Source organism: Suillus paluster, assembly GCF_016628075.1.
Source record: "Suillus paluster strain FC165 chromosome Unknown EDB91scaffold_9, whole genome shotgun sequence".
In the NCBI taxonomy this organism is placed as follows: Eukaryota; Fungi; Basidiomycota; class Agaricomycetes; order Boletales; family Suillaceae; genus Suillus; species Suillus paluster.
In genome coordinates this window covers 72057-87171 of record NW_024537569.1, presented here as the reverse complement: position 1 = coordinate 87171, position 15115 = coordinate 72057, and the positions used below count along the sequence as shown (strand labels likewise).

The following is a 15115-nucleotide window of genomic DNA, read 5'->3' as shown; positions in this document are numbered from 1 at the left end:
CGTTGTTCGGAATCGTAACACGGCACCATTTTGCATCGACTCACCTCCTGAGGCTTGAAGCAAAGCGCTTATCATAGGGCAACGTTGCAACTTTGATCCGGCCCATGTGAAACCAGAGGCAAGGACGGATGTGTGCACAAAGAGCATAGAGCAACTACCCAATGCGGTGAAATTGCTATGATTTTCACGCTGTCATCGCGCTGTCACAGTAAGCACCATAAATTTTGACAGCTTGGCTTCTCGATCGCATACCTTTTGATCGGAGGAATACAAGCTCGTCTTGCTGCATAGATAGATGATAGATTCCCCAGCCGGATGGGGGCTCTAGGATAAAATTATCTTATTTCGAGACATCTCATCACCTAACCCTGTAAACTTCACGAGTACTATCGATGCAACCGTTCGCGTTGGCCATCAGGACAAAAGGACAGTCAATAGCATAATAGCCAGGATATGAAATGTGGGATGTACTAGGGAGGGGAAGGGTTGGTGTCCGCATGTCTGAGTCTATCCATGCGTATGAGTTCATGTTTTTTTTGGACATTGTCGGTGGGTAGGACGGATCTTGGAAAAGGAACTGCAGGAAGGGAGACAGCAAGGGTACAAGTGCGAGGACACAAAGAACAAGACGAGCGTAGCAATTAATATGCAAGAGGAGCGAACGCGGTGCCGAGCGTCCGAGGCGGAATCCAATATGAGCATCTCTGAGCGCAGATATACTCTGCTTCAAGCGAGCCGGGAAATTCATGATCTATAAGGGAGTCCGTTGACAATGTAGGATCAGGGATAGAAGTCACAACACTATCGAGTATTCTGCAGGGAGAAGGGAACAAATATCAGCACCACACCATCAAAAGCAACCCAAAACCCATTAGACGCCTGCATTACGCCTGCATTACGCCTACCTCCCCACCCAAAATCACCACGCTGCCCGCCACCAACAACACATCTTCCAGCACCCCCGCAAGCGTCAGCACAGCACCTACCAGAAATACAGCATATTCAGAAGGAACACGAGTGGCAGAGCACTGATGTGCAGTACCACAATTTGTGTCATCTCCTCACCTATAACGATGAGTGCCCCGCGCTCTCGGTGAAAGGTGTGACGTAGAGGTCGATGAACGTGTAGATGGGTGGGTAGAGGTATAGGGAGACGAGGGGGTCTGTCTTGAGCTGCGTGGGAGCGTTTGGATGAGACAGGGCTTGAAACTGCGAAAGCATGGTGAGTGTTTGCCAGGAGGGAGGCAAGGCATTAATGCCCAGACTCAGAGAACAAAACAACACTCACCCGACTCCTCCGGCCTGAATAAAAAACCCAATCAAACTGAATCACCCTGGCTTGCGATCAACACCGCAGGACATCATGAGAGCGATGGACAGCAGAAAAAGAGGCTCGGAGGTGTACGCTCGGGATAAAAACGCATGGACGGAGGACAGATCCGATTACTATCATTAGGCAGCATTATGGGTATTACAATGTCGGCTCTGTACGTAATAGGATTGCTCCATGCTGAGTGCGTCCCTCGGAAGTTTTGACCTGCTGGCAGTTCGAAGTAGAGTTGATCACGGGGAAATTGACGGTCCTCCACTGGATTATCAATTTTTCATACGAAGTAAACTTTTTACTTTTTCGCGGTTGTTTGTTCGTATTGAAAACGGAAGGCTTTTAGATAATGACACCGAGATCTAGACGGAGATGCTGGCGGTTGCGCTCAGTGCGCTGAGCTTCGTGGGTACATCGAAGTTGCGTTGTACGCTGTACTGAAGTACGTAGTATCATCTACAGTATGATACACTTCCGACCGGTGATAGCCACCAGTGTCTGTGACTGTTAGTTCCCAGGGCGGTGCTCTTCTTCTTGCAATTAACCACGAGCCATTTCTCTTAGTCTTCGCACTCCTCTAGGTCATGCCCCTCCTGTAACGTCCAATTCGGAGCATGATGGAAATAGTCATCAGGTGCATTTTTAGCGAAGATTCTTGGAGGCAGCGTTGTGCTCGGCGAACGTTGAGGATCGTCTAATTCTCCTGGCTCCTCGACTATATTATCGGTATATTCCACCCTCTCCCTTTCTTCTGTTCGGGATGGACCAGGTAATATGGAGGTGCCCGTGTCGGTGGCCACCACTGCGATTTGTAACTCATACTCGGACGGGGTGGTGACCACGGTTGGGAGAGCATCAGAATGCAATATCGCATCGACCGCCGTCCCAACCATCCATTCTGACCCAGAGTTTGGTGATGTCGTAAAGTGCATACCTAAAGGGGCAGCATCAGGCTCGCAGTATCCCCCCATGGTAGACTTGTCTCGGAAAACATTCTGGATGTCTTCTCGAATTCGTTGCAAAGAGCCTGTGCCTGACAGAAAACCTGGGCTGGGACGTAAATCCGATGATGGCTGCGTGGAGTTGGCGTCATGTGGTTGCTGAGGGGAATCCATGGAAGTGGTGGGGCGGTATTGTCGCGTCGGGGGGATAGAGGAGTTGGGGTGGTTTTCACGATGGTCTGAGCCCGGTATTTCTGGTTGAAAACCAGGTAAAATTGATGCATCCGCTCCAGCGATGGGGAAAGGGTTGATCCCTTCAGCGTGGGATTGGGGGTCGTCTCTTTGGCCTTTCTTCATCCCCATAAGCTCCACGAGCTGCTTCCAAGCGTCAGCCAGAGAAGTAAATAGTTCCAAGAAGATTAGTTTCGTCTGCCGCCACCAGCGATCTCCTCTGCTACTGGTTCGAATGACGCCGAACGAGATCACTACAAGTGCGAGCAGTATCACGGAGCCAACAACGGCCCGGGAAGTTCTATCTCCAGGACCCCACCAATTGATGGAGAATGCCGCGAAGAAGAAGATCATACTAACATATTTGAATAAGTTCGCCCGTCTATTATATTAGGGCACGGACTCACCCCCACATGAGCAACGTTTTTGGGAGGCTGTAAATTATGGCCAGTCTTTCAAGTCTGCGCTCTTTCTCACCAAGTCCCGATAGAAAAACTTCCTGAATAAACTGCCATGAGAATCATTATGATCACACATTATAGTTACTGACCCCTTGGAGGACCGTACCTTGGCCCAAGGTTCGAGTATGTGAAACAAGCAACAAGCCAATAATCATGCTTCCCAAGCTTGCCACGAGAGACATGTAGCTCGCCACCTGAGTAGGGGATCTACCGCTCATATCAACAGTGTTGATAGCGAGAAATCCAACATTGGCATTGAGTAAGACAGTGGCCTGGTTCGACATCATTTTCACACGCGTGCACGACAATGAACAAATAGATTTACCAGTAGGGTGGAATCCTGAAGCTGCCCATTCAGCTTTGCGTTGAATGCATTCCACCGCTCTGAGGAAGGCGTGTTGTCAATAAAAGTCGTGTGGAGTTCTCGAACTAGTGCCAGGGGGTCCAAGAACAGGAAGGGTGCAAGAACGACTATCAACAGTGACGGAGTATATGGATGGACTGTCTGTTCAAAGGTCAGTCTCACACTGCTCTCCCCATGAGAGTTGACAAAGTGATTTCGACCTGGAAAATGACCAAATTACAGCTAGAAAGACAAGATGATAAATCACTCACTGAATGCATACATAATTCGACCTTAAAAAAGAATAGTTAAGATCAGGAAGTGAATGAGCTCAATTTTAAAGTGTCACCAATGACAATTGCGGCGTGACATCGCTGCATCTTCTGGTCTATAGAAGAATAGACTTCGAGAAATGGTATTAGCACATGAATTCAACGATGGTGTATCGACTTAGCGTACCCTTGATCTTATCTACAATAGACAGATAGTCTCTGATTTCGATGAGATCGAACGACGCAGTAGACTGGCGCGAGCTTAGGTGGTCTGATGAAACAATTAAATCATGCTGACTCGTTGTAAGAGTGTACTGACCACATTTCGCATACAGCAACATATCCTTGACTTCATCGACAAGATCCTGCGTAACTGGGCACAAGCAAGGGAAGTACTCGCAATGTTTCCTACGGTTCAAGTCAGTTTACTTGAACGACAACCTGAAACTCAGTTAGGCATAGAACTGCTAAATGTGCTGGTGCGAACCTTGACTAGAACACACCAATATTGTGCTTGGATGGCGAGCCCTTGGTTTGGAAAACCAAGATGGATCGTTAAATTTAGAATTGCCGAGAACCATTAACTGCCCACGTATGTGTGAAAGATTCTCCACGCCACTACAATCTGAGAGAATATCTTCGGTATTGTATTCATCTAACCAGAAGAGGCATCTGTCACGGTGGTTAGCGAAATAATAACAGCCAACGATTGTATCGCCATTGGAGAAGACCTTCGGCTCGAGCACAAGGTCCACTTGCGACATGTCAAGCTCAAGGTCCCCGTGTTTGTGGAGTTCATACAGCAAGTACTGCATGTAGTATTCGATCTTCTCGCGTACGTCTTTTTCGCAAATATTCATTTGTGTGAATGTTCTCTGTGTGTTGTAGCTCTGATTCAGATCACCAGTGTCCAATAATTCATGAAGTTGACGTACTTTTTCTTGGTGGACAAAGTAGCAACAACCTTGCGGATGCACGAGCTTAGTCCATCCTGGGGGTACAGCCGCGCTTGAAAATTTTCAGGTGACGCATTCAAACGATGAACACATAGCTTACTCGTGTACAGGAAATTTCACGGTCATGGCAGGAATGGCAGTTCGGGAAGGTACAGAGCTCCTTTAGCAAGTTCAGATGTACGGTCAAGGCAAGAAAGGGGATATTCATTGTTGACCTTGGTATGTACTCTTCACGCCGCCTGACCTCTTCTGCAACCAGGAGACCTATTGGCGGGCCGCCGTCGTAGACCATGGGGAGCGCTACTTCCGATCCTAGTCGCTCGGGGCTGCCAGGCGGAGCAGTATCATAACGACGATGGTCGCTACCCGGATCAGATATTGATACCGCCTGGATAGGCGAAGCCAATGGAACAAAAATTGTGTGCGGGGATCCGTGGTGTATGGAGACGCTATGGACGCTAACTGGATGAGAACCAACGCGTCCCTTGTGTGTTCGATATGGAACTTGTCGACTTTCTGACGTAGCAATCGATCGTGTTAGGGAGCGATCGGTGCCCACCGAAACACGACCAACAGCATCTGTGTCCGTAGATCTACGCATGATGGCACTACGGGCTAAATGTGGGCGAGAATGAACAGTTTTTGTGTATGATAGATATTTCATCGAGTTCACTCTCGTCGGAAAGCCCACTGGTCTGATTATCTCCGCGCCGCGTGTTGTATTGATAGAATGAGTATTATCCATGTATCCTTGGGATCGTGATCGCGGTCTGGGTAATTCATGGAAGTCGGAATGGCGCGATGTTCCTGGGCTGCTGGACTCCTGCAATTGGTCGTTTAGAATCGTCCTGTCGCCCACCGAGCTCTCTCCCATCTGCAGAGACAGGTGCAAACTTGACATAGAGCCCTGATGAAGCCCGCTTGATTCGGTTGCATTGGGGTATCCTGTCGTCGTCGGATTAGCTTCCAACGGAGGTGACCCTGTGCCCTTGCACAAAGGTCGTGAATCTCGTGAATGGGTTCCTGTGTAAGGATCATCTGAATGGGATGAAGGCTCTCCCATTGGACCACTGGCAGGAGGCAAAAGACTGAAACAAATGGGTACATCATCGCCTGCGATGTCCACTTCAAGGGCTCGCAGTAGAAATCCGCTGGAGAGACGAGGCTGGCTGATCAATCTCGAATTTCCAGCCTGAGGCTGTGCATGACATCTAGTAGATCGGCGGAGTGAAGATAACAATAAGAAGAATAAACTGGCAGAACGGCGAGTAAGTCGCAAAAACCATTTTTTCAGTGCGCTGAGAATGTGAACGAGGGATGGTGGTGTCATGATGATGGAGAAATACAGTGATGTGTCGCACACCGCACTGCATGTTCGAGCGCTTGAGGCTCAAGCGCTCATGACTTTGAACTGCGGTGTTAGAATGATACGATACTTACCAGTAAAGAAGGAACGACTATCTTCGTTCGTCAAGTCTAGGGGAGGCCTAGTCTGCATGCACTGGCGCTAGTGACATGCATCAGAAGGAGGGGCAGACTGTCTTACTTCTCAGATTGGGTTTGCCTACGGAAGACTACTAGTTAGTGGAGACCCCGCTATACCCGGCTTTTCCAAACTTGCATTCAATCTAATTCCTAATACTTAATCTACTTCCTTCGAATTGAAATATGCAACACGAATAGCTACTACATAAGCACTGCAAAAGAAGTCTAATACGCGTCAGGATAACGTACTCCACTCCACAGGAGGTGAGCAGGGAGCAAGGCACGAGCATTAAGAGGGACGAAGCAGGACGGGAATATAAAATATGAAAGGACAGTATGTCAGTAGTAAAACGGCTAGCATATGCAATGTGGAGACGTGGGGAGGGGAAGCAATGTATTAGTCTGTCTATCTATGCGTATGAGTTTGCCCGTGAACGTCGTCGTCGGTGTTGTACGAGGTACGACGGGAATGGGAAGTCATAAAACAAGGTGAGCGCAATAATTTGCGAGCGAACGCGGTGCTGAGCATCTGGGGAGCAATCCAAGATCAACACCTCCTGTGCGAATGGACTCTGCTTCAAACAAGTCAGGAAAATCAAGAGCTGGGGGATGTATAAAAGGGAGACGGGTCACAATGTAGGAGCAGGGTAAGTGACAAACGGCACTCCTGGAAGAATTCTATATGCTGCAGCGCCAAACGCTCAGCGCTCACTTCCCACCCGACACCTTAAACATCAGTAATCCACACAACGCTATCGAGTAAGTATCCTGCACGAACTATATCAACACCACATCAAATACCAAAAGCAACCTGAAACGCACCACATACGTGCATCACACCCACCTCCCCACCCCAAATTACCTTTCTACCAACAGCACGTCTTTCAGCACCCCTGCAAGCGTCAACACCAACCCGCTCCCCGCGCCCACCAAAAACACAGCGGCAATATTCAGCAGGAATACGAACAATGCGTTCGTAAACAGCAGGGCATGATGTGAGGCACCTCTTCACCCAAAACGACGAGTGCCATGAGCGACAGCACCGATACGAATGCAACAGCACGACTTACTGCAATGCTACGTGCTAGCTCTACGGTAATCCGGGAGTCCTTAATATGATGGTACGCAAGAATTGTTGTGCTATCACAAGGCGCGTAAAGGTGAGCTAAGGGGTCAGATTCTGGATGCAAAGGATACTACTCCTACTCACACATCGACCAGTGAGGCACTCGTAGTCTTTATTGCACTGGTCGCGAATTAGACTGTTGAACACAGCTGGTATCGCACTGACAGACAAAGATGCTGTCAAAGCGACAACGATGGCGAGGAAGGAGAATCGCATTGTTCGCACGAGGTAAGGTACAATCTGTTTGAGGAGCTGTGGATAACTGCGATGGGGAGTTCAGTGCAAAGGTGGCCTGCTTTCATGTATGTCCTGAAACCCCCACTAACCATCTTGGGAATGAACAACGGTATGGAGTAATGGTCGCCGGAGTAAAACAACCAGGATATAGTAGGGACAGGGAGGAAGGGAATGTCTGTATGTATTAGTCTATCCATGTGTTTGAGTTCAATGTGTGTTTTGGAACGTCGGTGGTGTTGTACGAGGTAGACGGGTGGGAGGAGAATTGGAGGGAGACAACGAGGTGTGAGGATGTACAAGTGAGGACAGAAAACAAGGTAAGCACAATGATATGCAAGAGGACGAACGAACGCGGTAGCGAGCATCCGGGGACCGGGGGGCAATCCAAGATGAGCATCTGGACTTTGCTTCAAGCAAGTCGGGAAAACTAAGAGCTGGGGAATGTATGCATAAGCGAGTCGGGTAGCAGGGTAATTGATAAACAAGGCGCTCTAGATCGTGCAAGAACTCTATATGAAGCGCCAAGCGCTTACTTCCCGCCTGATACCTTAAACAGCACCAATCCGCACAACGCTATCGAGTATCCTGTACGAAAATAGAGATATCAGCACCGCATCAAATGTCAAACCCAACCCAAAACGCACCAGACGCCTGTATTACACCCACATCTCCACCCCAAATCACCACGCTTCCCGTGACCAACAACACATCCTTCAACACCGCCGCAAGAGTCAGCACCAGTCCGCTCCCCGCACCCATCAAAGATACTGTTGCAATGATGAGCAAGAACGCAAACAGCTCGTTCGTGAATAGCAGGGAGGGCGTGGTGTGAGGTACGGCGGTCTGTACCATCTCGTCACCTATAACGACCCATGCGGCAACTGCTGAGACGGTTGCATAGGACATCGATGTGCTGGCCAAGGCAAACGTCGCGCCGTAGCTTTACTATACGAGCCCACAACACTCGTCCATACTATGCGAAGTAGCTCTGCGTCCTCAGTGAAATATATCACACGGAGGTTGATCAGCGCTCATACAGGCGCGTAGAGGTGGAGAAAGACGAGGGGGTCCATCTTGGGCCCGTGCAGGAGGGCTTGGATGAGCACGAGACGGGTGGCTCCGAACTGCGAAGAAAGGTTAGTCAAATATGTTGCCAGCGAGGCAATTAATGCCCGGACTCAGGAACTCACCCCGACTCCTCCAGCCTGAATGAAAAACTCAACTGAAACTGAACTAAACCGCCTCTTACCCTTGCTTGTGATTACAACACCGGATGAAATTATGAGAACGATGAGGAGCAGCTTGCGTGAAGGTTCGCTTATCTGGGTGGCCCATGTAATGAGGATAGCTACTGAGGAGATTGCCTGCGTAGACAAGGTAGAGGTTAGTGTGCGTTGGGTAAAGGAGAAAGGGCTCAGAGACATGAATGAAGTGGCGAAGGAGAGCGCGCGACGCATAAGTTATAACGGCACGCGTGGACTGAGGTAAGAGAGCCAAGCAAGATAGGGCGAGCAGCAATGTCACGTTTGCAGTAGAAGAACAACCGTACTATGGTTCGGTTCTGTCTGACACATACGTGCTTTCACGCGACCAAATGGACTAGCTAAATATTGCTACCCTCTGCATCGCAATTGCAACCATTCAAATCCGCACAAACGATGCTGTTGCGACTTCAGACGTGGGCACGAAGGACGTCGTAAATCGGACAACTTTCAAGTACTTATCATTCGGACGCTGAAAAGCCACATTTGCCTGGTCTCTGACACATGTTATGAAAGTGTCAACAATGCAATTTTTACCCTCATCTATGTACGGTCGACATTCATTCTTTAACCGCCCTTCGCGGATGCCATACGAGTACGTCACTAGCCAATGGACGCACGTCATACTCTCTGGCTTACCTGATGCTAACTTCAATTAACTTAGGCACAACTGACAGAGTGACGCATGTGTTTGACGTAGTTGGTCGGGTGGATGAATTGTAGTGCAAAGGTCATCAATGATTGGAAGTTGAGGGTACGATTCTTGACAGTGCTAGGGTTCTTGTCATTGGGACTTGCTCTTGCTAAACGAGATTATTCAGCTGCCGTCTATCTCTGTCATGCGCACTATGTGATGGATGCCATATATATTTACATGCTCCTCTGGTCCCTTCGGACTACCTACACCAATGTTTTGTCCAGGTATCTGACCTTTCTTGTGGACTTCAATCTCGATTCCTACGTGCAGGGCCAATAACTATCCTAAGTACTGGAGAATACCCACGATACTACACCGCTCTCGATATGGCATTGTGATCCATAACCGAGGGGATTCTGAACAACTATATAGCGGGAATCAATGTATAGGTATGATAGGATTCCTGTTTGGTCAGAATATTCCCTGAATTCGTTGGGACAAGGTGTTCCACCTAACATGCGCTGGCGGAGGTTACTATTTTCGTCACCCTGCGATGCCCCAGATCGATTGATGCTTTGCATGTTCCTACATTGGCGAGGCCCGACGAGTCTTCACTATTCTCACCTGCCGCGCGGCCGATGACAAACAACGTGCGGGGTGTTCGATGCTCGCGAAAGACGATAAGTCCCGATTGCGAGGAGATCAATTATCTCATGCGTCGCACAGAGGCTGAGCTCAACTGTGCCGCTCAATGATTGTTCAGGAGCACGAAAGATAAACAACTCCGTTCCTCATGCTTTCTCTCGCGGCATTGGAGAACAATGATACCCATAAGTAGCCAGTGGCACGAACAAGCCTGAGGAGACGGTAGAAGATCGTGATCCCATCATGCGGCAGATGCGGCACAAACGCCCACAAGTCAAAATACCTGACACTTATTACGTAGCCCGCCAGGGCAATGTGGCACCAGCTCGTCTCAATCTCGAATGATTAGTCGCAGAATTTTGCGCTATTCATACAATTAACGCTGCGTTTTCCAGACCACGCGGAGTAAGTAGCCTCTAGCTGCTAACCTAGCGATGTCAAGATGTCTAGTGAGTCGCGGAGTGGAACCTGAGATTACATCTTTGTGATACATCTTTGCCGGAGTTTGAAATGACGCTGTAAATTCTGAATCTGGAATAAACGACGTATCAGATTGTGATGTTTGTGTGGGCATGTTACATATCATGGCAAGTAGTATCACGATTGTCATGCCAGGTCGTCCAAGAGTCCCATGAATGTCTGGTCCATGATACATTATTGATACAGCAGTGCAGACTACTTGAACATAACGAACACGTTACAACCTGTGAATTAATCCCACGGAGACGGTGGCTTATTGGTATCTGAATTAGTACGAGATGCAGAGCCGATCCCTATCATCATTATTAGACATTGCGTGGTGACATCGACAGCGAGCACGACAAACCTCCATTCCCCCCACAGTTGACAACTGTTCCTGTCATTTCGGAATCAACAGACACCACACTTTGGTTGTAAATATTATAATTGTAGATGACTGTGCAGCTGGGGCTAGGAGACGGCGGTCTGCTTTCTGAGGTTGAGGGTCTGACTGAGATATCAAGAAGGCTGTTAAGTGATATCATGAGTAACGATTTTGAAACACACTGGTTTGGTCATCATCTTCGTCTGCTTCTCCGGATTTCGCGATTTGATTCAGAATCGCAAAGGCCTGTTGTTCTTCTTGTTCGTTATGGACATCCACGTTTATGCCTCGGAGGTTTTCGTTCGGAGGAAGATCTTTGACTGATACATTTCATGTGAGATATGGGCAAAGGGAAAGAAAATCACACCAACCCAAAATATTGTCTTTAAGCAAGGGGATGCTTAGTGCCTTGTCATTAAATCCGGCGATGATGCGTACCTTCTACCACATCACGCGGACCCTCCTCGCAAACAGAGGCATGACATTGTGTGGACTCCTCGGAGTTGACTGATGCTGGCCAGTCGGTTGGAGTCAGCGAGGGGAACTTTGTTTTTTCTACCGACATACCAAGGATAACATTCTTGTCCGGCAGTAATCGCCTGTGCAGCTCATCCGAAGTTGTCTGCGTTACTATTCAACTACAATTCTAAGATATCCGTTATGCGACTAGTTGACTTACTCTGATGGTCGAATAATTGTCGTATGAAACTTTATAGAAGCGGCGGGCATCCGACTCGCGGACGAAAAGGTTAACAAGGAACTTGCGAAAGGATTTCTTCTGCGCCAAAAGTTGATCTCGAATCCTTTTCACTCTGCGGAGATAGATGAGGATGAGCTTCTGGCTGGATGAAGATAAAAACCTACTCGTCATATCGATCCCTACTAGAGCTGTAAGCTCGATTGTAGGTAGCTTTATCATTTGCTGAGAGGCGATCGTCTTCCAACAAGTCAGCCAGCTCTCTCAGGGCTGCCAGCGATAATTGTAGATAGTGTTCGCCCTTTTCATGATTTGTCCGGCCCTTTAGCTCGATAACGGTCATGGGCGAGTTCGCAAATTGGCTCGCGGGACCTAGATTGGTGGCGATTCGAATTGTCGTTTTCGACTTCGGGGGATCCATTGCTTAGTACTAAGAATGACTGGAGTTGGTGTGATGTGTCGCGCCGATGGTGCAGGCCTTGGTTGAGAGGAAAAAGTGAGCAAAACCTGTTTCCTTGCAGGTCGCAGGATGCTTATGGGAGAATGACAATCGATGCAATGGCTGGTGGACAAAAATCACCGCTTGGCGCTTGACCCTTGTCAACCATCTAATCCTCGAAGGAACTAAGATAAAACAATCCAAAATAATTTCCAGTCATTCGGCCAAAAGCTTCCTATCAGGGTACTTTGCTGATACTGGATATGAATGGTCAAGTGCTGAGCCTGAGCGCTGCTGATTGTATAGATAAAACCAAACTAGTAAGTACTGGCAGGGGAACTTCGGTGCAACACGCACTTATTCTGCTATTATGTAATTTGCAAGGTGGTTTAAGTCCGCGAAATGCCGAGCTCCAAATATTTACTTTACATAAATTTATGTGGGTCCATATTTGTTGTCAGGCCAGGCTTGCTTGCCAGTGTGTGGACTGCTTTTAGTTCACACCAGCAGGTGGTTTTCAGAGGATGGCCTCGACTTCTGCTGCTCATGCCCATCTTTCTGAATATGAGATCTGGTGGAGGGACCACTACACTTTCCTCGAAGAAAAAGGCTACAAGCTACGCAGTCGCTACAGTCCGGACTGGGTGCCCTCTTGGACGAACACCAACAAAGTTGACATAAATTGCGAGGATGGAATAAGGTCGCCAGTAGGTGCTACGGGTCTTCGCTGATATTAACGTTGATCAATTATCATGTATACCCCAGCACTATCTTCTGCTGGATGCACGGCGCGCTCGAGATGGTGCTCGCGTGTCACTTAAATGTATAGACATATCGCGACATCCTTATGAGATAGAGATCGGTCGCTATTTCTGTAGCTCACCTCTCGGCGAGGAGCCAGCCAACCATTGCGTGCCAATCTACGATGTTCTAGAGGTACCCAACAACGATCATCTTATGATACTGGTCATGCCGTTACTTCGACGTACTACGGATCCCTATTTTGACACAGTCGGGGAAGTGGTAGACTGCATCCACCAGCTTTTCGAGGTAATGTCTTAATCTTAATTCACCGACTTACGCTCATCATGACTTATTTTTCATTCTTTCACTTGAAGGGGCTGCGATTCATGCACATGCATCACGTCGCTCACCGGTACGTATCCAAGTTGCTCGAGAGACTTGTCTCATGACGTGGATGTAGGGACTGTATGCAGCTGAATATACTGATGGACGGCAGCATGTTTATAGATGCATGGCACCCAAGTGAACAATATATGTCGGAGGACCTCAAACGTGCGGCCAGGCATCGTACGCGCACGCAGTCGCCGCCACGATACTACTACATAGACTTTGGTATCTCCCGTAAATATGATGCGTCCAACACCAACCCAGTGGAAATGCCCATATATGGTGGAGATAAAGGAGTACCAGAGTTCGCGGAAGACTACAGCAAACCTTGGAACCCATTCCCGACGGATGTCTGGTATCTTGGGCATGCTATCCAAGAAACCTTTCTCGATGTAAAGTGCAACGGTGGAATCTTATTTTTCATACGCTGATTTTGGACAAACAGCGCTACTCAGGTGTGGAATTCCTGAGCGATCTGGTGTCGGACATGCTGCGCTCCGATCCAGCACAACGTCCGAACATGGAGGATGTTTTTTCTCGATTCCAGGTTCTACGTCAAGGCCTCAGCAACTGGAAATTACGTTCCCGGGTGGCTCATGATGACGAAAGATCTCTTTTTGATTTGTTAGGCCACTGGGCCCGTCGCATTCAGTACATAGTACGCAGGGTTCCCCCGACGCACACCTCGCTGTCATAGAGCGAACTTTTTTCAATTACCAGTCTCTTACTAGCAATGCACGAGTTTTCTGCTTTTGAGCACTGCCCGCATTATGGAGTGCCAGGCGTCATGCTGACTTCACGCTGCATATTTAATTGCAGAGCGTCAGGTGCAACAGACCATCTACGCTGATTTACAACAACGCACCAGTTTCCTGCCCTCAAGTACTGTCCGCATTATAGGGTTTCTTCCCCTGCATACTGTCGAAACCTACATAAGTCATAGGCTTGGCAGCAGCCTTTGTTTCGTTTCCTGCTCCGGAACAATCGCGTTGGGCATTCATTATTATGATTCGAGCACAGACAGCATTGAGACACAAGACATTCGGCTCAAGCCCGCACGTGCAGTAACAGATGCGCACATTCCATGTCTAGTATGGGCGGAGGATGCTCTTTCATTCGTCCATTTCGTTCCCACTGTCCTCTTTGCCCTTCAACTGCTGGGGGCCGAGGTCTCGTGAATCATGTTGTACATATTTACAATGATGGAATGATGCAACACAAACAGCACGAACAAGGTGCCGCCTTTTGCACCATGATCAGTGCTCATACAGGCGCGTAGAGTTGGAGAGAGACAAGGGGGGTTCGTCTTGAGCCCGTGCATGAGGGTTTGGATGAGCACGAGACGGGTGGCTCCGAATTGCGAAGAAAGGTTAGTCAAATATTTTGCCAGCGAGGCAATTAATGCCCGGACTCAGGAACTTACCCCGACTCCTTCAGCCTGAATGAAAAACCCAACTGAACTAAACCGTCTCTCACCCTTGCTTGTGATTACAACACCGGATGAAACTATGAGAACGATGAGGAGCAGCTTGCGTGAGTGTTTGCTTATCCGGGTGGCCCATGCAATGAGGAGGACGGCTACTGAGGAGATGGCCTGCATAGACAAGGTAGAGGTTAGTGTGCGTTTGGTAAAGGAGAAAGGGCCTGGTGAAAGGTGAGGGTCTCAGAGGCATGGAGGAAGCGGTGAAGGAGAGCGTGCGACGCATAACGGCACGCGTGGACAGAGGTAAGACAGCTGAGCAAGATAGGGCGAGCAGCAATGTCGCGTTTGCAGTAGAAGAAACAGAGTTCGAGGCTGTCGCTGCGCTTGAAATGTGCTAGCGTTCTCTTCCTGAACTGCATAGAGGGTCTATCGCGAGGTTATGGCTGATGGTCTGACCAAGGTTTCGTACTCTCTTCCTGATCTTTGTCTATCATTGATCTGCTCGAACAGTGCATGGTCGAGTGCTCGGGCAGTGACCTGTCATGTTTTGTGAGTAAATCACTTTGGATTTTGATTTACTACTGACCGTTCTGTACTAAATAGCCGTGAACAGCACAAGGCCGACTCCAGTGTTTACTCACAGGACTCCACCGGTTTGTTC

The 15115-nt window shown here is 48.6% G+C and overlaps 6 protein-coding genes across 6 annotated transcripts; 1 reads left to right on the top strand and 5 right to left on the bottom strand.

Annotated features, from left to right (window-relative positions):
- Window positions 1-1631: 1631 nt before the first annotated feature.
- On the bottom strand, window positions 1632-6075 carry EDB91DRAFT_1112981 (uncharacterized protein). Its single transcript, XM_041317830.1, has 14 exons — window positions 4744-6075; window positions 4629-4688; window positions 4508-4580; window positions 4165-4447; window positions 4076-4100; window positions 3892-3980; window positions 3760-3843; window positions 3650-3703; window positions 3573-3593; window positions 3283-3521; window positions 3047-3229; window positions 2904-2995; window positions 2167-2851; window positions 1632-2121 (listed from the first exon to the last, which is right to left on the bottom strand). Exons 1-14 carry the CDS (start codon window positions 5856-5858, stop codon window positions 1885-1887), a joined length of 3240 nt encoding a protein of 1079 aa, XP_041180584.1. The 5' UTR covers window positions 5859-6075; the 3' UTR covers window positions 1632-1884.
- Window positions 6076-7823: 1748 nt separating this feature from the next.
- On the bottom strand, window positions 7824-8400 carry EDB91DRAFT_870246 (uncharacterized protein). The gene is made up of 2 exons (XM_041328665.1): window positions 8021-8400; window positions 7824-7961 (listed from the first exon to the last, which is right to left on the bottom strand). Exons 1-2 carry the CDS (start codon window positions 8280-8282, stop codon window positions 7906-7908), a joined length of 318 nt encoding a protein of 105 aa, XP_041180583.1. The 5' UTR covers window positions 8283-8400; the 3' UTR covers window positions 7824-7905.
- A 7-nt stretch (window positions 8401-8407) lies between these two features.
- On the bottom strand, window positions 8408-8800 carry EDB91DRAFT_1244971 (uncharacterized protein; the record flags this gene model as incomplete). The annotated part of the gene is made up of 2 exons (XM_041322479.1): window positions 8408-8500; window positions 8567-8800. 2 exons carry the CDS (start codon window positions 8798-8800, stop codon window positions 8408-8410), a joined length of 327 nt encoding a protein of 108 aa, XP_041180582.1.
- Window positions 8801-11131: 2331 nt separating this feature from the next.
- Window positions 11132-12022, bottom strand: EDB91DRAFT_870202 (uncharacterized protein). The gene is made up of 4 exons (XM_041328664.1): window positions 11629-12022; window positions 11444-11576; window positions 11332-11386; window positions 11132-11277 (listed from the first exon to the last, which is right to left on the bottom strand). The coding sequence occupies exons 1-4, from the start codon at window positions 11880-11882 to the stop codon at window positions 11180-11182; spliced, it is 540 nt and encodes a 179-aa protein (XP_041180581.1). The 5' UTR covers window positions 11883-12022; the 3' UTR covers window positions 11132-11179.
- A 339-nt stretch (window positions 12023-12361) lies between these two features.
- On the top strand, window positions 12362-13867 carry EDB91DRAFT_1218598 (uncharacterized protein). Its single transcript, XM_041320865.1, has 5 exons — window positions 12362-12607; window positions 12666-12950; window positions 13019-13056; window positions 13105-13423; window positions 13477-13867. The coding sequence occupies exons 1-5, from the start codon at window positions 12425-12427 to the stop codon at window positions 13726-13728; spliced, it is 1077 nt and encodes a 358-aa protein (XP_041180580.1). The 5' UTR covers window positions 12362-12424; the 3' UTR covers window positions 13729-13867.
- Window positions 13868-13951: 84 nt separating this feature from the next.
- On the bottom strand, window positions 13952-14634 carry EDB91DRAFT_1112947 (uncharacterized protein; the record flags this gene model as incomplete). Its single annotated transcript, XM_041317829.1, has 2 exons — window positions 13952-14381; window positions 14455-14634. 2 exons carry the CDS (start codon window positions 14629-14631, stop codon window positions 14295-14297), a joined length of 264 nt encoding a protein of 87 aa, XP_041180579.1. The 3' UTR covers window positions 13952-14294.
- Window positions 14635-15115: the final 481 nt, after the last annotated feature.